General features: G+C 43.3%; 3 protein-coding genes across 3 annotated transcripts in view; all 3 read left to right on the top strand.

The window, feature by feature from the left end:
• Window positions 1-6399: 6399 nt before the first annotated feature.
• Window positions 6400-12124, top strand: LOC114922183 (zinc finger protein 669-like). Its single transcript, XM_029285660.1, has 5 exons — window positions 6400-6434; window positions 8439-8520; window positions 9678-9804; window positions 11714-12028; window positions 12120-12124. The coding sequence occupies exons 2-5, from the start codon at window positions 8455-8457 to the stop codon at window positions 12122-12124; spliced, it is 513 nt and encodes a 170-aa protein (XP_029141493.1). The 5' UTR covers window positions 6400-6434; window positions 8439-8454.
• Window positions 12051-26505, top strand: LOC107294636 (zinc finger protein 208). Its single transcript, XM_029285659.1, has 4 exons — window positions 12051-13078; window positions 13235-13969; window positions 14138-14626; window positions 24002-26505. Exons 1-4 carry the CDS (start codon window positions 12244-12246, stop codon window positions 25642-25644), a joined length of 3702 nt encoding a protein of 1233 aa, XP_029141492.1. The 5' UTR covers window positions 12051-12243; the 3' UTR covers window positions 25645-26505.
• The window catches only part of LOC107294634 (alpha-1-macroglobulin-like), a gene marked incomplete at its 3' end in the record, with an annotated part of 65396 nt that continues 63474 nt past the window's right edge, over window positions 25731-27652 (top strand). The window contains exon 1 of the mRNA XM_029285658.1: window positions 25731-25825. Coding sequence (XP_029141491.1) covers window positions 25731-25825 — 95 coding nt within the window. The remainder of the gene's footprint in view (window positions 25826-27652) is intronic.

Here is a 27652-nt window from a genome sequence, read left to right as displayed (position 1 = left end):
CTGTTTCAGCAGGCAGGACTGGCCTAGGGGGTATTTTAATTGGTTTTAACAAAATTTTAATAGAGCGGCCAATTCAAATATTTATTTTTAATTATTTTAGATTTGTATTTGGTATTATGTGGGATTGTTTTAAACTGGCTGTAAGCCGCCCTGAGTCCTCCGGGAGAAGGGCGGGGTATAAATGAAATAAATAAATAAAATAAATATGATCTGGGTCAGACCAAGCTCATCTCCTTGCCAGATCCAAATAAACCCTCCCTGCCACCAGACAACCCCCCTCCCCAATGCCATTTCAACCAAAGAATATAGGCGACACCACCAGCTTATAACACAGATAGTTTTTTAGGACCGGAATGTTAAGTCACACAGATGTAACTTAGCGGTGACAGTTCCAATGGTCCTGTTGTCATTGTTAAACCAGGATCATATGAGTTGTTAAGCAAGGGCGTCCTTGTGACCATGACTTCCAGCTTCCTGTTGGTTTCCCCATTGATTTTGCCTGTGGGAAAGGTTGCAAATTTTGATCATGTGACTGTGGAGATGCTGCGTTGGCCATAAGTATGTGGTCTGGTTGTACATACCCACTTGTGAAGGACTCTTGGAAGTCTGACTGCATGGTTGTTAAAGGAGGACCACCTGTACAGCCCAAAGGCAGCCCCAATAAAGGAACTGCTACATAATCATTTGGATGCTTTTAGTGTTTTTATTGGTTTTACTATTTTTATTGTTTTAAAAAGCTTTTGATATCTTTAACTGTAATGTTTTGTTTTTTTAACTGTAAGCTGCCCAGACTATTGACTGAAATGAGCAGCCACAGAAATTGGACAAATGAAGAAACAAGCCGAGAAATCCCAACATTCCATCCTGAATCAAGGACATTCTCCCCCCCCCCCATTATCTTAACATTTCAGCTCCTTCTGTTCTGACCACTTTTTACAGAGGTGTGATTAAGAGCGTTTTAACAAACTGCATCACTGTTTGGTTTGGTGGTAGCAGAGCCTCAGATAGAAGGTCCATACAGAGAGTGGTGAGGACAGCTGAGAAGATTACAGTATAGGAAGCTCACTTCTCATGATTCAGGATACTGCTTATAAGAGTTATGTGCTTAGAGCTCAAAGCATTGTTAGAGACCCCACACACCCACTTCAAGGTCTGTTTCTGTTGCTCCCCTCTGGGAGGAGGTTCTGAAGTATTTCTAGCAGGACTACTAGATTGTGTAACACCTTTGTTCCTTATGCCAGTGTTCCCCAGCCTTTCAGAGTTGGTGGCCTGGAGTGAGGGGGAGGGGCGGGAGGAAAGAAGGGGTGGTTTGTGGGGGTGTATGAATGCATGTGCGCATGTACAAACTTCTGTTGAGTGGGGCTGTGAGTGCTTGCGTGAGTGGGGCCATGAACACATGATGCTCATGCAAGGGGGCTGTGAACACCCGTGCCGACGCTTGCACGAGTGGGGCTGCAAATGTCTGTGACGCGGTGACGTGCAAGTGGGGCCACAAACGCCGGCGCCAACGCTCGCATGAGTGGGACCGCAAACACCAGCAATGACACTCACACAAATTGGGCTGTCAATGCCCATGATGATCAGGGAAATACTTACGTGAGCAGTGCCACAAACACCCGTGATGCTAGCAATGCTCGTGCAAGTGGGGCTGTCCACGGGCATACGCACACCCAGGTCGGTCACTCACGTGACCCCTGCCTTATGCCATCCATATTGTAAATTCTCAGGATTCTTGGGGACCCCTGCCTTATGCCATCCATATTGTAAATTCTCAGGATTCTTTTTTTTGCCATGTACTCGAACTAGACTGTGATATTTCTTTGTGTCATATGTGTGTGTGTGTGTTGGCATATGTATAATGGTTACCTTTTGAGAACTGAATGCAACAAAATTTCATTTTAATATATGCTGATTAAGTGTACAATTAAAGTGACAATAAAGTTTTATTCGATTCTATTTTTGAAAGAGCCAGTCTGCCTAAAATTTACCCCAAATCTAAAGATAACCTGCTAGCTTTCCCAAACTTCCACAAGCAAATCAGATTTCTTATCTTGCAGCCCTCAACTCTACAGGCAGTCCTGGACTTATAACCATCTATTTAGTGACCATTCAAAGTTACAACGGCGTTGAAAAAAGTGACATGACAGTTTTTCACCCTTACAACCATTGAAGCATATTCGTAATCATGTGATCAAGATTTGAACGCTTGGCAACCGGCAGGTATTAATGACAGTTGCAGTGTCCCAGGGTCATGTGATCACTTTCCACGACCTTCTGACAAGCAAACTCATTGGGGAAGCCGGATTCATTGAACAACCTTGTTACCAACTAAACAACAACTGTGGTGATTCGCTTAACAATTGTGTCAAGAAAGGTCATAAAGTGCTGCGAAACTCACTTAATAACTGTCTGTCTTACCAACAGAAATTTTGGGCTCAATTGCGGTCGTAAGTTGAAGACTTCCTGTATACAAATAAAACTCTTTGCACGGGAATAAAACTCGGGTTTCCTCTTTCTTAAACCGTGCAGTAATTTTTGCAGTGAGCACGGTTTTTCCCTCAGTGTTGTGCTCTGTATGCCTGGGTTTTCCCCAATGCAATCTCCTCACTGGCCCCACATGCTGAACTGGGCATATTTTGGCCAGGATTTGAAGGAGATGAAACTGAAAGGAAATCCCCTCCCCTATATGTCTATTTACCATCTATCTACTCTTTGGTCTATTCTCTCACTCTAATATTTTGCCTCTGTTCTATCTCTCTGTACAATTTATCTAATCTGTCTCTCTCTAATATTATGCCACTATTCTATCTATGTATCCATTCATATATCTTCTATCTACCTCTCTCTCCCCTCTCTATCATCTCTCTCTCCTATCATCTCTCTCTCTCTCCTATCTATCTATCTATCTATCTATCTATCTATCTATCTATCTATCTATCTATCTATCTATCTATCTATCTATCTATCTATCTATCTATCTATCTATCTATCTATCTATCTATCATCACTCTTCCTATCCTATCCTATCCTATCCTATCCATCCATCTATCTATCCTCTCTCTCTCCTCTCCTCTCTATCCTATCCTATCCTATCCTATCCTATCCTATCCCTCTCTCTCTTTCTCTCTCTCTCTCTCTCCTCTCCCTCTATCCCTCCTCTCTCTCTCTCTCTCTCTCTCTCTCTGTCTCCTCCCCATCCCACCCCACCCCCAAGACGATACAGGAAATGCAAACACTCTGCCGCCATCTAGTGGCTGGCCGAGGTTATGCACCCCACATTTGGCAGCCCTATCACCCACCTGCCCCCCTCCCAAATCAGGCAGTCCCTGTCGAGCCCCACAGGTCTCGCTCGTGTTTCCTTCTCTCCGCCACGCAGCTTCTCATGATGAAAGTGAATGCGGTAGAAAACAAAACAAGCTGCATCGTCACTGCTTGACAAGCCTTGCGCAAAAAATCTGAACCGCCGAAAGCGAAAGTTCACTGAAGTGCGGGAAATTCCTCCGCAATTAGGGAAGGAGGAGAGGGGGAGGAAAAGTCCCCGAAGGGCTGCGTTCACACAATACGCCGAACCGGAGTTAACTCTCCGTTATCCCGCGGGTGGAACCGTTGCCAGTTCCAACGGTTTTCTTTCTTTTTCTTTCTTCCTCCCCCCTCCCTCTTTCTCTCTTTCTATCTCTCCCTTTCTTTTTCTTTCTTTCTTTCTTTCTTTCTTTCTTTCTTTCTTTCTTTCTTTCTTTCTTTCTTTCTTTCTCTTTCTTCTTTTTCTCTCCCTCCTTCCCTCTCTCTCTCTTTCATCTCATAAAAACCCCATTCAATCCGGAGCCTTCGGGTGCGCCACACCCCAATCGTCCCAAGCTAAAACGCTTGGGCTTGGGACCATGGGACCTGCAGTCCCATACCGTGCGTAAGCCCCGCACTCACCTGAGCCTCCCACTGAGCTGAGGACCAAGGCCATCGCAGCCAGGAGCCCCATCGGCGATGCTTCTTAACGCCCCCCCCTCCAAAAAAGAAGGTCACCCTCGGTTCACGGTCGAGGAACTTGTCGCCGGAGGCCCGATCGGTTGGCGGTTAATTACTCAGCCGCGATAAGATCTCAAGTTCTGCAAACCAGGTGGAACCCCAGGAGGAGGGGGAAGAGAAAGGGAGGCGTGGCTTAGCGGGAGTGGGCGGAGCAACGATGACCGGGGATAAATCGGGTTTCAGGAGAAGGCTGATTGCCTGGGAAGAGGAAGGAAATGTTAGAAGGCGCTTATGTTTTCGTGCGAGCTCGGGGGGGGGGGAAGCGTGGGTGTGTGCGTGGGTCGTTGAATTTCGTCTTGCAACCAACACTCTTCGCGGTGCTCCAGTGTCGGGCAGGTGCATCAGGTCACCTGTCTCGTTTCCAGGCTCCGGTCTCCAGCATCATCCCCCCAAAATTGCTCTCTGTGCGCTGCGTTTCAAAATCTCCCTATAGCAGGGGTAAGCAACCTCGGCTTTTTTATGACTCATGGACTTCAACTCCCAGAATTCCTGAGCCAGCATAGCTCAGGAATTATGGGAGTTGAAGTCCATAAAAGAGCCAAGGTTGCCTACCTCTGCCCTATAGGGTCTCTTGATTGGGTTATTAGTTATTTATTACATTTATTTGCTGCCCATCTCGCCCCACGGCGACTCTGGGCAGATCACAAGGTGAAAAAGCAATAAAGCTGTACGACATATATCAAATTATAGATTATGGTAAAAAGATGTGCAGGGGGTGAATTGGATGTGCTGTTAGTCCATCAATGTACTGCAGAAAATCACAGGACTCAGACCACGGAATCAAAAGAAGTTGGTTTATTTGCGCAAAGGTTCAGAGCAATATTTGTAAGCACATCTGAACAGCCTCTCATAACAAAACACAAGTTTATATATTCTCGTCAGAAACAGCAAAACACGGAAATGTAACAGGTAGCATGGATTGGTTGTTTCGAATCACAGCCCCCTTACAGCATACAGTCCCCCTTTCCGTAGCTAACATATCTTTGCTAAAGTTCCTACCTACAGCGTCTAAATGTCTAAATTTCGGGTAACCTACTTGTGGTTAGCTATAGACGAGACATAAAGGCCTTTGTGGTTAGCTGTAGCCGAGCAGCAATTCTGACACCTTTGTGCGACCGACAATTGAACCTGGGGCTTGACATCTTTCCATTTCCTTTTGTTCTCCTTCTAACTAATAATACACGTATTTAGAACTCATGTTCCTCTTTATAACTCATGTCTTGTATTATGTCCTGTAATACACGCATTTAAGTTTCACATTTCACTCCATGACCCATGTCCTCCTACCTTAAATGGGCAGGTCCCGGATGTCTTTGGACTGTTTGAAGAATACTGAGTCTCTTCCTTGGAAGCAGAAGTCGCTGTGTGTGTGTGTGTGTGTGTGTGTGTAGGTTTAAATACATGTTTTTAAATCATTGTTTGAGGCAAAACGTCTGTGGCTTTTTACTCACATACAGGTCTTTCATAAGATCATAAAAGGGTCAAGGAGCAAAACTTGAAACAAGTTAGTTTCGAGTGGCAGATGATGATTGATGATTTTAAAAAAAAAAACACCCACAGAAGAGTGCAATAACAGGGCTTCCCTTCCCCACCTCTTTTACTAATGGGAAGAGCAAACATAAACTATTTCAACTTTTCCCCTCAAGATGACGCTATAGAGCACTGTAAATCAACAACACAAGGACAGTTCCCCCCCCCCAATGCCAGTCATTCTTCTTAACAACTAATTCCTAACACTGTCAAACTATCTAGTAAGGCTGTATTACTATTATTCTCCTCTCCTATACCTATCCTTATCTTCTTATGACTATAACTTTGTTGCTTGTATCTTAAAATTTATATTGTTTTTTAGTATCCTAGTATGATTTATGTGGTTTGCTTAGCTAGTATTCTATGACTATCACTAAGTGTTGCACCTTATGATAAATCATATGATTTATGATTTATGTTGCACCTTATGATTTATTTTACGATTTATGATGAATGTGTTTCATGTTGTTTATGATCATGATGAGTTTAGAATAGAATTTAGAATAGAATAGAGCTGGAAGGGACCTTGGAGGTCTTCTAGTCCAGCCCCCAGCTCAAGCAGGAGAACCTATACCATCCATCTCAGACAAGTGACTGACTCTAGCCTCTTTTTAAAAACCTCCGGTGATGGAGCACCCACGATTTCTATGGGCAAGCTGTTCCACTGGTTAATTGTCCTCACTATTAGGAAGTTTCTCCTTAATTCCAGGTTGCTTCTCTCTTTGGTCAGTTTCCAACCATTGTTTCTCGTCCTGCCCGCCGGAAGGGAGGCCTCTCTAGGAAACCTCTCTCTCTCTTACTCTCTTTCCGAGGCTTCTGTTCCGCCGGAAGAGAGACTCGGACGCGAGCCTTAGCGTCTTTTCTCCCGAGCAGGAGGAAGGCAGGTGAGTCGGTAGAGGCGAGACTCTATTGTACCCCCCCCCGCGCCCCCAAGGTGTGAAATAGGAGGGAGGCGGACGCCCGGCCGGTTCACGGCAGCTCCTCGGCTGCCTGTCGGCGTCTGCAGCGATCCAGGGACCCCGCCTGGGTGTCGGGAAGGCGCTTCGGATGGCTGCCTGCTCCACCTCTGGGGTCTTCCCTAACCCCGGAGGATCCTCCTGGCTGCTGGAGGGGCGTCGTGCCTGATGGTCGGTCTGATTGCCCCTCTAATCTCTCATATATCCTCTATCTGTCACCCCTCTCTGTCATCTCTCTCTCATCTATCATATCTATCATCTCCCTCCCTCCCCCCCCTCATCTATCATCCCTGTCATCTCTCTCATATCTATATCATCTCCCTATTCCATCTATCTATCTATCTATCTATCTATCTATCTATCTATCTATCTATCTATCTATCTATCTATCTATCTATCTATCTATCTATCTATCTATCCATCATCTCATCTATCATTATCATCTCTCTATCATCTATCCTCTATCATCCCTGTCATCTCTCTCATATCTATATCATCTCCCTATTCTCTATCTATCTATCTATCTATCTATCTATCTATCTATCTATCTATCTCTCTCTCTCTCTCTCTATCTATCTATCTATCTATCTATCTATCTATCTATCTATCTATCTATCTATCTATCTATCTATCTATCATCTCATCTATATTATCATCTCTCTATCATCTATCCTCTCTATCATCCCTGTCATCTCTCATATCTATATCATCTCCCTATTCTATCTATCTATCATCTATCTATCATCTATCTTGTCTATCATCTGTCATCTCTCTCTCAACTATCATATCTATATCATCTCCCCCCCTCTCTCATCTCTCATCTATCATCCCTGTCATCTCTCATATCTATCATCTCTCTATCCTATCCTATCTATCTATCTATCTATCTATCTATCTATCTATCTATCTATCTATCTATCTATCTATCTATCATCTCATCTATCATTATCATCTCTCTATCATCTATCATCTATCATCTATCATCCCTGTCATCTCTCTCATATCTATATCATCTCTGTATCCTATCTATCTATCTATCTATCTATCTATCTATCTATCTATCTATCTATCTATCTATCTATCTATCTATCTATCTATCCTCTTATCATCTCTTATCTTTCCATCATCTCTTTCTATCATTTCTCTATCTATCCTCTCTCTCTTTATCATCTCTCTCTGTCATCTATGTCATCTCTCTCATCTGTCCATCATATCTATATCTATCATCTCTATCATCTATCTATCATCTCTATTATTTCTATCTATCATTATCTGTCTGTCTATCTATCTATCATCTATCTCTCTCTTTCCCTCCCCCCCTCTCTGAAAAAAGCAAGGAAAGTATGTATCTTTTTCCAGTAATTTTTACTTTTTCACAGAATTATTGGAAAAGGACATATACATCTATTCAATCTCTGTCAGCTGTTTTTAAGAATTTCTGGGAAGAGCATCTCATTATTTAAACTAGGAGTCTTCAAACCTGTCCCTTTTATGACTTGTGGATTTCAGCTCCCAGAATTCCTGCCTGGCTGGGGAATTCTGGGACTTGAAGACCACAAGTCATAAAAGGGACAAGTTTGAAGACCCCTGGTTTAAATGAAGGTTTCTTCCGAGAAGCCCAGGCTCCTTCCAAATAATCACAAATGTCTGTTTTACAACAAATCCTAAACTTGTCTGTATTTGTAGGTAGGTCATACTAGAGCAGGGGTAGGCAACCTTGGCTCTTTTATGACTTGTGGACTTCAGCTCCTAGAATTCCTGAGCCAGCATGGCTCAGCTTGGAAACCTCTCCCTTTCCCCTCAGCATGGCTGGCTCAGGAATTCTGGGAGTTGAAGTCCACGAGTCATAAAAGAGCCAAGGTTGCCTACCCCTGGCCTAGAGCTTCTTCACAAGGCCTTTCCAATTTCTATTTCCCCACTTTTCTCTCACAGGAACAGAAGGGCATTGATGGATATCCCCCAAATGTTTCCCTTTTGGGATGGAGGAGAAAAAGCAGCTGGGCCTCCAACTCAGGTAGGAGGTATTTCAAAAGAGCAGGGGACAAAATATTGTTATGGGACCCAGTATGGGGCCCCTTCCTGAGCAACATTGAGAGTACAAACAAATTCTGGTTGATCTACTTTTAAGACTGTTGTGGAGGTACAAAGAGAAAGGGACATATCCTATTGACTAGCCTGGGAGGATAATACTGAGGAATGCAATTAATTTGTGGAAAGAGTTGGGTACTTTTCCTGTGTCTGTGGTAGTTTATGGTAACTTTTCACAGCCAATTCTTTTGCTCATAAAAGAGTGCTAAAAATAGATAATTGAAACAATACGGCTGTTATACAAACTGCTTTAGACTTCCACGGACACGTTAGATTTAAAACAATCATGCAAAGTACAGATTCCCCATGTAAAAGAATAACATACAGTCACTGGGCTGAATGGCTGTTGCAGTAAAAGGTTGCAAGGATATAAAAGCGAAAGTTGTGAGAAAGTTAGGGTGAGGGGGAAGATTCGCTCTCCGAGCTTGTGGAAAATGAACCTTCACCCTCATCCTACACCCAAGCGACAGATATTTGCTACTATTGCAAAGTTAGGATTTCCAAAGTCATCTCCAATGCTGAATTCTTGTACGAAGCAAATGCCAAACATAGGTTGCTGTTGGGTAAGACTGATACAATTTACTCAACCCAGGCAGGTGGGGGAAGAGAATATCCATCCCCAAAGACTCTGCTGCATCATACTCAGTGGTGCGATTCAGCCGGTTCGCACCACTTTGGCAGAACCGGTAGCTAATTTTTTGTTGCCCAGGCCCAGAATGGACTTCTGGAAGCAGTATCCACACAGAGAACCGGTTGTTCACCTATTTGAATCCCACCACTGATCATACTGCATCACCAGTAAGAGCCTCTTCAAATGGAGTTCTGCTTCCTCCATTCTCCAGCCTAGATGCAGCTAAACTACATTTTGTACACTTAAAATAGTGGCATCTTTGCTGGGGAGCTCACCATCTCAGTGACTAAACTTGGCGTTCAGAGACAAAGCTGAATTGAACTATCCTACAATAACGGGTCCATTCAGTCTGCGGCAAAATTCTGCTTTTCTGCTTTGTGAAAAAAAAGGGAAGAAACACGGAAGGATTCCCCGGGACGCTCTGCTAAGGATTGTTTTCTTTTTTCTTTCAGATCTCTGTGTCTTTTGAAGAGGTGGCTGTGTACTTCACAGAAGAGGAATGGGCACTGCTGGATTCTAGCCAAAAATCTTTGTACAAGGAAATCATGCTGGAGATTTCTAGGAATGTGGCTACTCTCAGTAAGGCTCCTCTTTGCTCTTAAGTTCAGTAAATTAGGCAGGGGGTTTTGTAGTCAGAAGTAATTGGATAAAAGAATACTTTCTGGAGCATTAAAAAGGGAATCATCATAATAATAAAATTGGAAGGAATCTTGGAGGTCATCTAGTCCAACCTCCTGCTCAGGCAGGAAACCCTATTTCAGACAAAGAGCTGTCCAGTCTCTTCTTAAAAACTTCCAGTGTTGGAGCATTTACAGCTTCTGGAGGCAGGTTGTTTCACTGATTAATTGTTCTCACTGTCAGGAAGTTTCTCCTTAGTTCTAGATTGCTTCTCTCTTTGGTTAGTTTCCATCTGTTGCTTTTTGTCCTGCCTTCAGGTGCTTTGGAGAATAGCTTGACTCCCTCTTCTTTGTGGCAGCCCCTGAGATATTGGAAGACTGCTATCATATCACCCCTCGTCCTTCTCTTCATTAAACTAGACATACCCATTTCCAGCAACCGTTCCTTATATGTTTTAGCCTCCAGTCTCCTAATCATCTTTGTTGCTCTTCTCTGCACTCTTTCTAGAGTCTCAACATCTTTTTTACATTGTGGTGACCAAAACTGGATGCAGTATTCCAAGTGTGGCCTTACCAAGGCATTGTAAAGTGGTATTAACCCTTCACGTGATCTCGATTCTATCCCTCTGTTAATGCAGCCTAGCACTGTGTTGGCTTTTTTGGCAGCTGCAGCACAAAGCTGGCTCATATTTAAGTGATTGTCCACTAGGACTCCGAAATCCCTCTCATAGTTACTACTATTGAGCAAGGTACCACCTATACTATACCTGTGCATTTGGTTTTTCTTGCCTAAATGCAGAACCTTACTTTTTTCACCATTGAATTTCATTGTGTTAAATAACACCCAATGTTCAAATCTGTCAAGGTCCTTCTTTATCTTAAGTCTGTCTTCTGGCGTGTTGGCTATTCCTGCCAGTGTGGTGTCATCTGCAAATTTTATGAGTTCCCCATCTATCCCCTCATCCAAATCATTGATGAAGATGTTGAAAAGCATTGGGCCCAGAACAGAGCCTTGGGGCACCCCACTATACACTTTCTTCCATGTAGATGTAGTTCTATTGAGGACCACATGCTGGGTACGGCTGATCAGCCAGCTACGAATCCATCTGGAAGAAATGGTCCTTCCTTAGATGCATGTTAGGATCTTTTCCCATCTACCACTGTGAAGCGGTATATAAGTCTAAGTGCTATTGCCCTTCCTTCCTCCCTCCCTCCCTCCCTCCCTCCCTCCCTCCCTTCCCAGTGGCTAGAATGCAGTATTGCAGATTGACTCTGCCCACTGCCAGGAGTTTGATCCTGAGTAACTCTAGGTTGACTCAGCCTTCCATCCTTCCAAGGTCAGTAAAATGAGGACCCAGATTGTTGGGGGCAATAGGCTGACTCTGTAAACTGCTTAGAGAGGGCTATAAAGCACTGTGAAGCGGTATATAAGTCTAAGTGCTATTCCTATTGCTAGCCTTCAATATATTCCCTCATTTAGATTTCATGATTGCTCGTCATGATCTTTGTTGAACAGGGGCTGTTCTTTGAAGGTTTGTTTCTAAAAGATTGGCAAGAACATTAACATTGTTTAGCATAAAAAAGATTGCTAATTTCTTTCATGTGTAGGCTGAGAAACAACTCCCTTTTCCTGCCATAAGTTCCAGCAAAGTTTGATGTATTTATTCCTCTTAAAGAGAGACATCTTAAAAGCAAGAAGTATAAGAAGGATTTTTTCAACATTAATTAGGTTTATTTTGACCAAAGAATACAAAGACAAAAGAGGGAAACGATAATGACAAATTACGGATACATTTAATGGATTGTGTTGCCTAGAAGCTGTCTCAGTTTCTGCATATAATTTATAACAGAATTTTTTTTTCTCTTCAAAGGTTATGATCAAGAGAATGAGCATGACAAGGAGTCATGGGAAGTGCCATTGCAAACAATCAAGCAGGAGGTGGAAGAACTGATTATTGAAAAGCAAGGGAAACAAAGAAAGCAAGACAGAATCTACTCAAAGGATGGAGAGGAGAAATTTCCTCCTCTGTGTATTGAACTCCATAACTTCCCTATCCAGGCAGATCCGAAAAGGAAGAGAAAATACCCAGAATGTGACGAAAGAGACAAAAATAAATTTGTTTTAAATGAATATTGCAAAACCCAGACTAAATGGAAACCATATAAATATAGACAGCATGAGAAAAGTATCGATCTTCCCTTCCCTCATAATTTACCTGCAAAATTCTGTAGGAAAAATAAGTCACCTACGTTTTTAAAATCTGGGAAGAATTTTAGTCTGAACCGTAGTCATCAGAGTTGCTCTGAAGAATTTCACCCAAAACAGAAACCACATAAGTGCTCTGAGTGTGGGAAGAGCTTTAGTAACAGCAGTGTCCTTACTTTCCATCTAAGGACCCATATGGAGGAAAAACCATATAAGTGTGTGAAGCGTAATAAGACCTTCCGTGGAAACAGTATTCTTATTTGTCATATTGGTGAGAAACGTTATCAACGCATGGAGTGTGAAAAAAGATTTATTGAGAACAAAGACCTTACTCATCATAAAAGGACCCATATAGGGGAGAAACCATATAAATGCATGGAGTGTGGAAAATGCTTCAGTAAAAGTAGGCACCTTACTTACCATCAAAGGATCCACACAGGAGACAAACCATATCAATGCACTGAGTGTGGAAAGAGCTTCCGTATGAGTAGAGATCTTACCATACATAAAAGAATCCACGCCGATGAGAAGCCGTATAAATGCTCTGAGGGCGGAAAGAGGTTCAGCAGTAGCAACACCTTCATTTTTCATCAAAGGACCCGCACATTTCAGAAACGATACGAATGCAGAGTTTGTGGAAAGAGCTTTCATAACAACAGTATTCTAACTCGCCATCAAATGATCCATACAGGGGAGAAACCATATAAATGCTTTGAGTGTGGAAAGAGCTTCAGGTTGAACAGTGATCTTACAATACATAAGAGGATCCACACAGGTGAGAAACCGTATAAATGCATGGAGTGCGGAAAGTGCTTCAGTAAAAGTACGCACCTTACTTGCCATCAAAGGATCCACACGGGGGAGAAACCATATAAATGCCTGGAGTGTGGGAAGACCTTTAGTCAAAAAGGTACCCTTATTGCCCATCAAAGGATTCATACAGGAGAGAAACCGTATAAATGCCTGGAGTGTGGAAACAGCTTTAGTCAGAGCGGTGCCTTAACTGCCCACCAAAGGATCCACACCAGAGAAAAATCATTTCAACACATGGATTATGGAAAGAACATCAGTACAAGCCTTCAGCTTACTTGTGATCAAAGGATTCACACAGGAGAGAAACCATCTAAATATTTGGAGGCTGGAAAGGACAGTATTCTTATGTCTCGCCAAATATTCCACGTTGTACAGAAACCGTATAAATGTGTGGAATGTGGAAAAAATTTCAGCCTACACAGCATTTTTATAAAACATAAAAGAATCCACACAGGAGAGAAACCGTATAAATGTGTGGAGTGTGGAAAGAGGTTCTGTGAGAGCAGTAGCCTCATGACGCATGAAAGAATCCATACAGGAGAGAAACCATATAAATGTACCGAGTGTGGAAAGAGCTTCAGTAGAAATACTATTCTTACTCGACATCAAAGGATCCACACAGGGGAAAAGCCTTATAAATGCACAACGTGTGGGAAAAGCTTCAGTTTTAACAGCGATTTTACAGTCCATAAGAGAATCCATACAGGGGAGAAGCCATTTACATGCGCAGAATGCGGAAAGAGCTTTAATACAAGCCCTCAACTTACTTGCCATCGAAGGGTTCACACAGGAGAAAAACCATATAAATGCTTGGAATGTGGAAAGACCTTTCGTCAGAACAGCGCCCTTACTTTCCACCAAAGGATCCACACCGGAGAGAAACCGTATGAATGTATGGAGTGCGGAAAGAGCTTTCGTCAAAACAGTGCTCTTATATCCCATCAAAGGATCCACACCGGAGAGAAAATATATAAATGCATGGAGTGTGGAAAGACCTTCAGTCTCAACAATACTTTTATAAAACATAAAAGAACTCATACGGGAGAAAAACCCTATAAATGTGTGGAGTGTGGAAAGAGGTTCCGTGAGAGCAGTAGCCTCATGACTCATAAAAGAGCCCATACTGGAGAGAAACCCTATCACTGCACTGAGTGTGGAAAGAGCTTCAGTAGAAACAGTAATCTTTCTTGCCATCAAAAGATTCATAAAGGGGAGAGACCATATAAATGTATGGAATGTGGAAAGAGCTTCATTTTGAACCATGATTTTACCATACATAAAAGGATCCATACAGGGGAGAAGCCATATAAATGTATGGAATGTGGAAAGAGCTTCAGTAGCAGCAGCGCCATTACCTATCATCGAAGGAGCCACACCGGGGAGAAGCCGTACAAGTGCGCGGAGTGTGGGAAGAGCTTTAGTAGCAGCAGTGCGCTTACTTACCATCAAAGGATCCACACAGGGGAGAAGCCGTATGAATGTATCGAGTGTGGAAAGAGCTTTGGTAGTAGCAGCGCCATTACCTACCATCGAAGGATACACACTGGAGAGAAGCCCTATCAATGTATGCAATGTGGAAGGAGTTTCAGTAGCAGCAGTGCCCTTACTAACCATCGAAGGATCCACACAGGAGAGAAACCATATGAATGCATGGAATGTGGGAAAAGCTTCAGCAGTAACAGTGCTCTTACTAACCATCTAAGAATCCACACAGGGAAGAAACCATACAAGTGCAAGGAGTGTGGAGAAAGCTTTAGATGGAGCAGTGACCTTACTTCCCATCAGATGATTCACTCAGAAGTGAAACGGCATCCCACGGTCCCCTGATTACCATTTGCAATCTTTACTGCTGTCAGTGGGGAAGCCAGCAGGAAGTCTCAAATGGTGATTACATGACATCATGCTTAACAAACTTATATAATAATGATAATGATAATAACAACAACAACAACAACAATAATAATAAAGTTGGAAGGGACCTTGGAGGTCATCTAGTCCAACCCCCTGCTCGGGCAGGAAACCCTATACCATTTCGAACAAATGGCTGTCCAGTCTCTTCTTGAAAACTTCCAGTGTTGGAGCATTCACCGCTTCTGGAGGCAGGTTGTTCCACTGGTTAATTGTTCTCACTGTCAGGAAGTTTCTCCTTAGTTCTAGGTTGCTTCTCGCCTTGATTAGTTTCCACCCGTTGTTTCTTGTCCTGCCTTCAGGCGCCTTGGAGAATAGCTTGACTTTCTCTTCTTTATGGCAGCCCCTGAGATACTGGAAGACTGCTATCATGTCCCCCCTTGTCCTTCTCTTCATTAAACTAGACATACCCAATTCCAGCAGCCATTCCTTATATGTTTTAGCCTCCAGTCCCCTAATCATCTTTGTTGCTCTTCTCTGTACTCTTTCTAGAGTCTCAACATCTTTTTTACATCGCGGTGACCAGAACTGGATGATCACCATCCAGGAAAAACTCACAGCCTGGCCACCTGGACATTCCTTTTATCGATCAAGAGAGCAACTTTCTCATGGTTCATAGTGAGCATGAAAAACTTTCTGCTGTAAGAGAGTGAGTGAGTGAGTGAGTGAGTGAGAGAGAGAGAGAGAGAGAGAGACTCAGGATAAGATGGTTCCAAAAGTGATAGAATACATTGTTGCCATTTCTGTAACTGTCATATTCTCTTCAATGAATCTTGTTAAAAAAAACCTGGGGAGGTTTTTGCTTCTTGTTGGATTGGGCTGCCAACACCTTAGCAATATAGTTTCGCTTCTGCATGCCCTTATTCACATGCAAGGGCAGAGACAGCAAGTAGCCTTGAAATTAAGGTCTCTCCTTAAGTCATCTGGAAATCCTATCCCTTCTGAGATGTTGAAAGCTGGGCTGTCTGAAGGCCTTAAATGTGGGTGGGGGTGGGGGGAATAAAACAATCAGGGCAAGGTGTCCTTTGAAGGAACTGCCCCATCTGAGGGGCTCTGCAGAACCGAGACCGAGTTCTGGTGCTTTTGCAGTTGTCGCTACATTCCGACATTTTGAGATAGGCCATGAAAGAAATTTTTAGTAAGTATGGTGTGTTTTCTAAGAAATTTGTGTTTTTGCTGAGTCAAAAGATTCCTCTCCTCAAAACCTTGGTGAGGTTTTCCAGGGCAGTGGGGGGGTTCTCCAAGGGGTGCCATTCTACATCTTGGATGCATCTTAAGTCGTGTTTTGTGTCTCTACAACAGCAGCATGGAGGAGGTGGAAAGGGATTCTCAGCCCTAAGGACTATGAACCTGCAAGGTCTTAAGAAAATGACCATTTGGTCTGTTGCAAAGCTCGATTTTCTGTTTTGGAAGTTTACATGGAGAGATGTCCGCTTCAAATTCTTGGTAGAATTTGTCTAACAGCAAAACAACAAGACAATGCTTTAGTGCAGTGGTGGTGAACCTATGGCACGCGTGCCAGAGACGGCACTCAGAGCCTTCTCTGTGGGCACGTGCGCCATGCCCCGGAGATGGCAACCGTCCCTCTTCAACCAGCCGCCCACTAACTCACTGAGGTCCCACATGGCTGGATGCATTCCAGCACCCATGCGCTCGCTGGCTTCTGTGTGCAGGGGCTTATGTTGTCAGGCAGCAGCCGCCCCGGCCCCTGCCTCACCTTGCCCTGTGACAATGGCACCCCCGCCCTGCCTTGCCTCACTCTGTTAATTGTTATGTTATGTTAATTTTAATTTGTATACCGCCCTTCTCCCATAGGACTCAGGGCGGTTCACAGCATATTAAAAACAAATACTATACACAAAATACAAAATACAAAAATACAGAAATACAAAAAATCTAAACCCCAATAAAAGCCGAATTAAAAACCAAATATTGCCAGCTGTGTTTCCGATTAAAATTACTTTTAAAATCATCCCTACCTAAAATCCTCCCTATGTCAGGCCCGCTTGCTGGAAAAGCCATGTCTTGAGGGCGCGGCGGAAAGTAAGGAGATCCGGAATCATCCGGATCTCGGGGGGTAGTTCGTTCCAGAGGGTGGGGGCACCCACAGAGAAGGCCCTCCCCCTGGGGGTCGCCAGCCTACATTGCTTGGCCGACGGCACCCTGAGGAGGCCCGCTCTGTGGGAGCGTACCNCCAGTTGGAGTCTCCGGGTGCTCCTCAGAGGGAGCCCCATGTAGAGAGCATTACAGTAGTCCAGGCGAGAGGTGACGAGAGCATGAGTGACTGTGCGCAAGGCGTCCCGGTCCAGAAAAGGTCGCAACTGGTGAATCAGGCGGACCTGATAAAACGCCCCCCTGGTCACGGCCGACAGATGGTCTTCCAATGTCAGCCGCGAATCCAGGAGGACTCCCAAGTTGCGGGCCCTCTCTGAGGGGGCCAAAATTTCGCCCCCTATAGTCAGCGATGGGGTCAGCTGACTATGCCGAGGCGCCGGCAGCCACAGCCACTCGGTCTTGGAAGGGTTGAGCCTGAGTCTGTTCCTCCCCATCCAGACCCGTACGAGCCTCCTGCCCACCACCCCACCTGCCAGAGACCCCCTGGATCTCCCCCAACCCTGCCCAGCCCCCACAGGCGTCCCTTCCCATGAGCAACATTGAGGTGATCACGCCCACCTTGGCCACACCCACCCAATCTGCCATGACCACCACAGCCACGCCCATCCAGTGGGCCACGCCCACCTGGCACCCGGCGATAAATAAGGGGGTTTTGGGTTGCAGTTTGGGCACTCGGTCTCTAAAAGGTTCGCCATCACTGCTTTAGTGTATGTGCTCCTATACTTTGTGTGTGTGTGTGTGCACGCCTTTCTGATTATCTGCACAATTAAATTATCATTTCTAGGATTTTCCCAGGTAATGACAAAGTGATCGATCTGTACTGCCACTTCTTTTCCTAAGATAAAGATAGGAACATTTCTCTTATTAGTTTTTTTCAGGCATTTTCCTCTGCATTTAATGAATCCTCAAATATTACAGTCAATGGTTATAATCCTCAAATATCCTCAAATATTACAATCCGTGGTTCCAAATCACATCCACCAGTTTCTTTGGCACCTGGGATGTAATCCTTCTGGTTCCAAATACTGGAATTCATTCAGAGCAGTCAAGTCTTCCATTGCCTGTTTTGACGTTCATTTTTTTTCTCCCTCCCCATAATGTGGAAAGAGAGATGCAAAATAGAAATTAAGTTCTTCATTTTCCTCCCTGTTGTCCATTACTATCTCACTATCTTTTCCAGCCAGAGGCTTCCTCGATTCCCCTCTTAATTTACCCTAAAAAACTATATAAAACAGAAATCACATACATTTATCAGATTTAGAAAGCGTTTTAATTTGCAGAGTTATGTTAATTCCCACAAAATAGTGCTCATTTTCTGGTTTTCTGAAGATTTAGCTTGTCATTTCCCTTGGGCATCTTCTGACTATGGGAAGGCGTGAGATCAGCCAGAGAAAGACAATTTTTGAGCAGTTGCCAAGGCAATTATTCCTCACCACTTGAGATTTTGGGGAAGAAACTCTTACAGTCTTATTAATAAACTCTTATGGCCTGTAATTGTCCCACAGCCTCCTTCCGTGTATTCTTTTTTCACTATCTGACCCAATCATCATGGCCAGCAATATGGAATGCCATATTTCATTCCACCTAGGGGGACAAACTACTTCAGGGGGTCAATTTCTGATTTCTTTTTATCTAGTGCAGCCCTTGAATTCAGATCAACTCATTAAGACTCAATTAGCCAGGAAAGACCAAGCAAAAAAGGTGAACAAATAATCAAGACTTCAACAGAATAGAAATAGATGTAAAACAGAAAAGGATATAGGGCTGATTGTACTCTGTAGAAAAAGGGAGATTCTTTCACTGAGTATCACCACAGAAATATAGACAACAAAGAGGACAAATAAACTGGTTGAAGGAATCTCCAAAGCATTTATTGCTAGAGTAGAGTGGAACGGAACAGAACAGAATAGAATAAAATAGAAATTGGCTAAGTGATTGGATGCACAAGGAATTTGTCTCTAGTGCATCAGCTCTCAATGTACATAAAAGCAACAAGTGATAAATGATTGTAATCATAAAATACAATCATAAATCATAAGATACAACACTCAGTGACAGTCAGAATACTAAATAACATAAATTAGGATACTAAAAAGCAATCAACAAATCATGAGATACAAACAACAAAGTTATAGTCATAAGAAGCTAAGGAAATAGGCAATAGCAAAGATGAGAGGGATAATAGTAATACAGCCCAACTAGGTGGTTTGACATCCAAGGGCATAAGACAGTGTTGTGGGAATTAGTTGTTTAGCAGAGTGATAGCATGGGGGAAAAAATCTGCCCTTGTGTCTGGTTGTTATGGTGTGCAATGCCCTATTGCGTTGTCTTGGAAGAAGTTGAAACAATTTATGTCCAGGATGTGAGGGGTCTATCGATATTTTCATAGTCCTCTTTCTGGCTTGTGCAGTATATATTTAATAATAAACATATAAACATGTATAATGCTAGAGAGCCCAAGGGCAGGCATCCAGCCAATAAATTTATTATTAAATTTATTATTAAATTTACTGGCTGAACACCTTTGCTCTCTCTCTCGCATCATATATGTTTATTATTAAATATATTATTAAATTTACTGGCTGAACACCTTTGCCCTGGCTTTCCCTCGCATCATTTATGTTTAATATTAAATATATTATTAAATTTACTGGCTGAACGCCTTTGCCCTGGTTCTCCCTCACATCATGTATGCTTATTATTAAATATATTATTAAATTTACTGGCTGAACGCCTTTGCCCTCGCTCTCCCTCACATCATATATGTTTATTATTAAATATATTATTAAATTTATTGACTGAACGCCTTTGCCCTGGCTCTCCCTCGCATCATGTATGTTTATTATTAAAAATAAATAGAGCAAAAAGAACAGAGCATGCGCAGATGATCTTTGCCAGCCCTTGGTACCGAGCAGAGGACGGGAGAGTTGCCTTACGAGGCGCTCTAGCCAAGAGCGGTAAACCAAGGGGCTTATAGGGTTTTGCCTCTCTAGGAAAGCAGCCCTCTCTGACCGAGATTCTGTGGGGATAGGAGGGCGGGGAGATCGTGGCGGGAGCGACTTGCAGCTGCTCTTCTCCGCCTCAGAAGTTCTGAGGAAACAGAGCCCCGCCCCCTTTCGCGCCCCTGCAACCGGGAAAGGGGCGGCTCGAGGGGAGCGGGCGGGGGAGGGTCCGCCGTGGCCGAGGGTCGCCTCAGAGGGAGCTTTCCCCTGTTCGGGCTGCGCCGAAGCGGGAGGCCGAATGGAGGCTCCGGGGGCGGGAGCAGCAGCGGCCCCCGCGGCCCTTCAGGCGGGGAACAAAGGCGGCGGTCCGAGCGGCCTCCCCGAGGGACCCCGCAGCTCCGAGGCCGAGCGCCGGCGCTTCCGCAGCTGCCGCCCCCGAGAGGCCGAGGGGCCCCGGGCGCTCTGCAGCCGCCTCCACCGGCTGTGCCGCGGGTGGCTGCGGCCCGAGAGGAGCGGCAAAGCCGAGATGCTGGACCGGGTGGTGCTGGAGCGGCTGCTGGCCCTGCTGCCCCCGGAGCTGGCAGGCTGGCTGCGGGAGTGCGGGTCGGAGAGCTGCGCCCAGGCGGTGGCCCTGGCCGAGGGCTTCCTGCTCGGCCCGCCGCCCTCCTCCGACCCCCGGGACCCCCCCGGAGAGGGCCGGCAGGTGAGACAAGTTAACCGCGAGAGATGCCTGGCGGAGAGGAGCGCTAATAAGATTTAACAGCCTCTCAGTAAGAAATCACAGATATGAAAAAGAAATCAGCGCAAGGTTTTCAGCAGCTCCTAATATTTTGAAGTTTGCTTCTTTTTCAAGCAAACGCTTTTGTTTCACACTGGTAAAAATTCCATGGGAGGAGTTAGATGTTGAAAAGTTAAATTTTTTTCCTCCTAGTTAATTTTTTTTTGGGGGGAAGAGGTAGGACACAAGGACAAGTATACAGTACGACATAGCTGCAATTTAGTACAAGGAAGCCACAACCAATGACAAAAAAGTTGTTAAATAAGGTAATCTTTATTGTCACTTTTTACTGTGGGCACACTGGCCCACATTAAAAATGATGTTCTGTTTCCTGCTCTCAAAAGAAAGTCTACATCTAGCCATAAACGTACATAACACATATACACATGCTGTATACATATACATACATGTATGTGTGTGCATGTATATATGTATATATCCATGCATATATATACATTGTATGTATATATATAATCCACACACATATATATACACACATGTATATATTAATCACTGTGCACTAATCACTAGCAGGAAGAGGAAGCTTGAAAGTTCACAAGTTGATGCTATATGAACAAAACTGTGACTGAATCTAGATGTTCTGCTTCGGATACCACAAAGCCTCCTCCCAGAAGGTAACAAGGAAATAAAAGATGAAAGTTATATATACATGGTCCAAATCCAATTTAGCTATTATTTGAAAACATGTTAGGGAGCAAAAAGCCTCTTCAAGGCTTTTGGCTCCAGTAAGCACAATCGCTTTCCCAAGCGATGATACCCAGTAAAATACCTTACTAAATCACAGCTTGAATATAGTTATCCCCATTGCTCAGTTTCAGCATAACTAATTAGAGATTAGTGCAAGTATCTGGTTAGCCACTATGACAGAAATGGCTGCAGTTCAGGCGCCCTGCTGAGATGAGGTTTAGCATTTGTTCACTGAAAGTGGTAATCTTGGGAGAAAGGCCCATTTTCATAGTTCATCAAAGAGACCTCAGCATAAAAGAGATCTCAGACTATAATCAGATTAGGAGGAAAGTTGTACACTATTAAATTCGTTGTTTCTCACTGCACTTTGATCTTTGTCTGGAGCCTACTTTGATTTGTGCTTCTGAACTGCAGAAGGGAGAATGTGAAGGATGGATATGATATCTTTCCCACACATTGTAATAGAAATTCTCTAGTTCAGCTCATCCTTTCTATATATTGTAGATAACATTAAAACATTTATAATTAAACCGGATTGGGAATTTGAGGTGAGAAAAAAATGAAGTATTCAAATTGCCTTTATCGACAGTCACAATGTTTTCAAGGAGCCCATTTCACCGCAGAAAGCATCTCCATTTTTATCCCAAAGTTTCTCTCTGAACTGCCATGCTGATTGATGGTCTCCCGACTTGCAAGGGGCACAGAAAAGCCACACCAAACTGAATGGGAGATTAATCTTGTCTCACTCTAGAAATAAAAGTCCCCAAATCTAAGAGAAAATTTTTCGGTAACAAAATATAAAACAGGCTTAAGTACATCCACATAAAATGAAAGGCCACACTTGTCAAGTGAAGGGGGAGAAGATAAAAAAGCAGCTCCCGATCATCAGGAAAAGAGGAAATAAAAAGAAGCAATGAAGTATTTCACAAAAGTGGCTGGCATTTATCCAGAAATAGCAGCCACCCACAGAATAGGAGTTCTCAAGTCCTTTCATTTTGATTTGGGTTGGAAAATTACAATTGGAGAGGAAAAAGGTAAGGCAAGCAAATCGACATGGTTACAGTTATTTGAAAGTGGATCGTAAATCAGGCTGTTCTTTTCAGTTGCAGGAGCCATTCACGAGGGAGATCTCAGCAGAACTCCAGGGAAGAGGAGATCAATCCAGTCCTTGTAAAGAGCTTCCTTTCAGGAGGATCCAACTGGGGACACCCTGCCAGGAAAATGTAGGTTTCTTGTAAGAAGTTTAAATTCCTTTGGTTTCTGAGCTACTTTGACAACCAAATTTTGAGTGGTGAATGTGGTGTCACCATAAAATGATCCAGGGAGTTTTACTCATTCCACTTTCAAGATTGTTCTGGGGATGCAAACGAAGGGTTTGAAGAGTTGAAGGGGTGCCATTCTACAATTTGGCTGCCTCTAAGCTGGGTTTTGTGTCTTTACAAAAGCAGCATGGAGGAGATGGAGGGGAATGTCTCAGCCCTAAAGACTATGTAGACCTGCAGGGCCTATGTCCTAGAAAAAAATAGTCTATATTGTCTCTTGTAAAGCTGTGTTTTCTGTTTTAGAAATAAGAAAGAAAATATAAGAGAGGATTGTCTGCTGGAGAAGATTTTTGTTTTCTTTCTAGGACTCTGCTCCCTTTGAGGAAGTAGCTGTGGACTTCACAGAGGAGGAGTGGGCACTGCTGGATTCTGGCCAGAAGGCCTTGTGCAAGGAAATCATAATGGAGGCTTCTAGGAATATAGCCGCTCTGAGTAAAGGCCCTCTTTGCTTTGTGTTCCATTCATTGGGAAAGGTGTTTTCAGTGGGAGGTAAACAGGGATGATACCTGCATTCAGTTGCATAAGGTGGTCAGAACTTTACCTAGCTACCAACTTTAAAACCCCTCCGAATCTCAGGAAATTCAGGGTCAGAATGTTTAGTGTGTAACTAATATCCAGTGGAGGAGCCATGGCCGCAAAGAGGCCTGTACATTTCCCCTTGATTCTGCACCGCCAGGGCCACCCTGGATGACAAATCAGCCAAGGCAGTTCTTGGGCAATTTTGTTCAAGGTTGTCACCATAACAACTCTTCTGCAACATAACTAAGACCTTGGCAGAAATGCTCACCATGACTTTGGGAAAGGCCTTAGGTGCTCCATGGAAATTCCTGGGCTGATTGACCTATCAACAGCAAAGCTTTTGGGTTGAAAAATCCCTTGGATACGATTAGAGTCTCCTGGATAAAAATTTGCCCCCAATATCTCCTCATTTGACACACGGCTGGTGCCCAGCCTAATGCTCAGATGGGTATATTTTTTGACTGGGGGATACCCCCATTTGCCATCATTGTAAATTCTAATGAGAATTTCTGTTTTGTTTTGTTTTTTGTTCCAAGCAGGTGATGCTGATGCTGATGAGCTGGAGAATGAGAATGACAAGCAGCCAAAGTTATTGACACTACAAAGAGCAGTGTCTGCAAAGAGCCATTGCTTCTCTTTTACTTTACATAAGATACTGGATAGGAAACACAAACCACAAAGGTTTGCAAACTATGAGAGGGATTTCAGTCTAAGGAAAAAGTTGAAACTATGTCTGAAGTGTGGAAAGAGCTTCAGTAACAAGACTAATCTTTATCATCATCAGAGGATCCACAAAGGAAAGAAACCATACAAATGCATAGAGTGTGGAAAGACTTTTACTCAGAAAGGCCATCTTATTTGTCATGAAAGGATCCACACAGGTGATAGACCTTATAAATGCACAGAATGTGGAAAAGCCTTCAGTACAAACTGTAATCTGAGTCGCCATCAGCGGATCCACACAAGTGAAAAACCATATAGTTGCAAGGAGTGTGGAAAAACATTCACGGAGAGTAGTGATATTATTTCTCATCAAAGGATCCATACAGGAGACAAACCATATAAATGCCTGGAATGCGGAAAGAGCTTTATTGTCAACAGAGATCTTACTCAACATCAAAGATTCCACAGAGTGGATAAGCCGTATAAATGCCTGGAATGTGGAAAGAGCTTCACTCAGAAAGGAAAACTTAATTCTCATAAAAGGATCCACACAGGAGAAAGACCATATAAATGCATGGAATGTGGAAAGAGCTTTATTGACAAATGGCCCCTTATTGTCCACCAAAGGATTCACACGGGGGAAAAACCATATAAATGCGTGGAGTGCGGAAAAGGTTTTCGTCGGAACTCAGAACTTATTCATCATAGGAGGATCCACACTGGGGAGAAACCATTTAAATGCATGGAGTGTGAAAAGAGCTTTGCTCGGAAAGGATGTCTAACTAGTCATGAAAGGATCCACACAGGGGAGAGACCATATAAATGCACAGAATGTGGAAAGGGCTTCATTACAAGGAGAAATTTGGCTCACCATCAGAGGATCCACACTATTGAAAAACCATATAGTTGCAAGGAGTGTGGAAAGAGATTCACTGAGAGTGGTGATATTATTTCCCATCAAAGGACTCACACTGGGGACAGACCATATAAATGTCTGGAATGCGGAAAGAGCTTTTTTTACAACAGTGATCTTACTCGACATCAAATGATTCATACAGCAGACAAACCATATAAATGCTTGGAGTGTGGAAAGAGCTTCACTCAGAAAGGAAACCTTAAATCTCATAAAAGGATTCACACAGGAGAGAAACCGTATAAATGCATGGAGTGTGGAAAGAGCTTTATTGACAACTCACGCCTTACTTTACACCAAAGGATGCACACAGGGGAAAAACCATATAAATGCATGGAGTGTGGAAAAAACTTTTCTTGGAACACAGAACTTATTCATCATAAGATGATCCACACTGGGGAGAGACCATATAAATGCATGGAGTGTGGAAAAAGCTTTGTTTGGAAAGGACATCTTACTTCTCATAGAAGGATTCACACAGGGGAGAAACCATATAAATGCAAAGAATGTGGAAAGAGTTTTGCTCAGAAAGGATGTCTTACTCGACACCAGAGGATTCACACAGGGGAGAAACCATATAAATGCACAGAATGTGGAAAGAGCTTTGCTTGGACAGGACATCTTTATTCTCATAAAAAGACCCATTCAGTGGAGAGACCATATAAATGCTTGGAGTGTGGAAAAAGCTTTAACTGGAGGAGAGATCTTATTCATCATAAAAGGATCCACACTGGGGAGAGACCATACAAGTGCATGGAGTGTGGAAAGCAATTTACTCAGAAAAGTGCTCTTATTAATCATGAAAGAATCCATACAGGGGAGAGACCATATAAATGCACAGAGTGTGGAAAAAGCTTTACTCAAAGTGGGCCACTTAATTCTCATAAAAGGATCCACATGAAGGAGACACCATAGAAGTGCATGTAGTGTGGAGAAAGCTTTAACAATCACAATACATTTACTCATGAAAAAATCCACGCTGGGGAAAACCCATATAATGCATGGAGTGTGGATATAGTTTTACTGGGAAAGAACATCTTACTCATCATGAAAGGATCCATGCAGGGAGGAAATGGACAAATTGGAAAAGCCTCCAGTAGAAACTTTTATCTGACTCACCATTAGATGATCCACACGGGAGAAATCATGTAAATGCAGGGAGTGTGGACAGAGCTGTTCTCGTGAAGGACACCATAATTCTCATAAAAAATGTCCACAGAAGAAACTATATAAATTCATGGAAGGAGCTTCAGAATAATGTTGGTCTCAAATATTTGAATTCATTAAGAGCAGCCAGTCTTCCCTTGCCTACTTTGACCTGCATTTTTCTTCTCCCTCCCCATGATGTGGGAAAAAAGATGGCAAAATATGGATTAAGCTGTTCAGTTTCCTCCTTATTGCCCATCACCATCTCACTATCTTTTGCAAAGGGAGGACTGAGGGCTTCCTTCTTAATTTACTAAAAAAAACCTCTATATAAAACAATTCACGTTTATCAAATTTAGAAAGCATTTTAATCTGTAGAGTTATGTTAATTCCCGCAAAGTACTGCTCATATTCTTGTTTCTCTCTCAAGATTTAACTAAACAAATCTTGGCTTTTTCCTTTGTTATCTTTTGACTAGGGGAAGGAGAAGTGAGATCAGCCCCAGAAAGACAACCTCTTTTTGAGCAGTTGCCACCTCAATTATTCCTCACCACTTGAGCTTCCCAACATATTTTGAGGAAGAAACTCCTTATGCTCTTACTGTCTTGGAATCTTACTAATAAAACTCTTATGAGTTGTAATTCTACAGTATGCTTTCGTGCATTCTTTTTTCACTCTTTGATCCTGTCATCGTGGTCAGTGATACCGAGTCCCATATTTGAATCCATCTAGGGAGAAAACCCACTTCAGAAAGTCAATTTCTGGGGTTATTTTAGGTAGTGCAGCCCCTTGAAACCAGATCAAGAATCCACCCAGCAGGAAAGATCAAGTAGAAAAAGTGAACAAAAAGTCAAACTTCAACAGAACAGAAATAGATATCAAACAGGAAAAGATGTAGGGCAGATTGTACTCTGTAGAAAAAGAGGGATTCTTCATGGACTCTCTGGAAATTCTCAGTCATGCAGATCATGGTTGTCCCAAAGATGCTTTTTCAAAAGACAACTGGATTTTGCTTTTGCTTGAAGATGTTTAGTTGAGAAGCTAAGAAACTGAGAACTGAAGACACTTCTTGGATGAGAAATGAAACATCTTCAAGTAAAAATGAAGTCCAGTTGTCTTTTGAAAAGGCCACCTTCATTGAGTGTCACAATAGGGATACTGACAACAGAGAGGACAAATAAACTGGCCTGAAGGAATGCCAAAGTATTTATTGCTTACGCATTTATTTAATAATAAATGAATTTACTGGCTAGATGCCTGCACTGGGTTCTTACCTTTTCTCACATTTGCAATGCCATCCATGTGGTCTCCCCCCTCCCCTTCTTCCACTTGTCCCAGGAACACATCCACATTTCCAAGAGGATTCTGGGATAAAGTGAAATCCCAGGTGCCCAGAAGCAGCAATCAAACCAGCGTTCCTCCAAAGTCGCTCATTTCAGCCCAGTTCCATCTCCAATGCACCCATCATTTTTGGCCCCTGAGCCCTTTACCACACTCGCACCCCCTGGCACTCTGGACCAAATGTTCCCCCAGCAGCAGAACCAGGCGTCCTTTGAGCATCAGCATGAAACAGCATGCGCAGAGGACTTTTGCCAGCCCTCAATGCCGAGTAGAGGACAGGAGAGGTGGTAGTTGCCTTAGGAAACACTCTAGCCCTCCCCCAAAAGGGGGGGGAGTTTACATGTTTTTGCCTAAGAAGCAACACTCTGCCAAGCTTCTGAGAGGCCAGGAGGGCATGGCAGCTGCCAGCCCTGCTGCCCCCCTGGAGCTGGTGAAC

The sequence above is a fragment of the Protobothrops mucrosquamatus genome, unplaced genomic scaffold (assembly GCF_001527695.2).
Source record: "Protobothrops mucrosquamatus isolate PMUCROS unplaced genomic scaffold, P.Mucros_1.0 scaffold2029, whole genome shotgun sequence".
NCBI classification, from domain to species: Eukaryota; Metazoa; Chordata; class Lepidosauria; order Squamata; family Viperidae; genus Protobothrops; species Protobothrops mucrosquamatus.
Note: the sequence above shows the minus strand (reverse complement) of the source record. Positions and strands in the feature narration are given on the sequence as shown.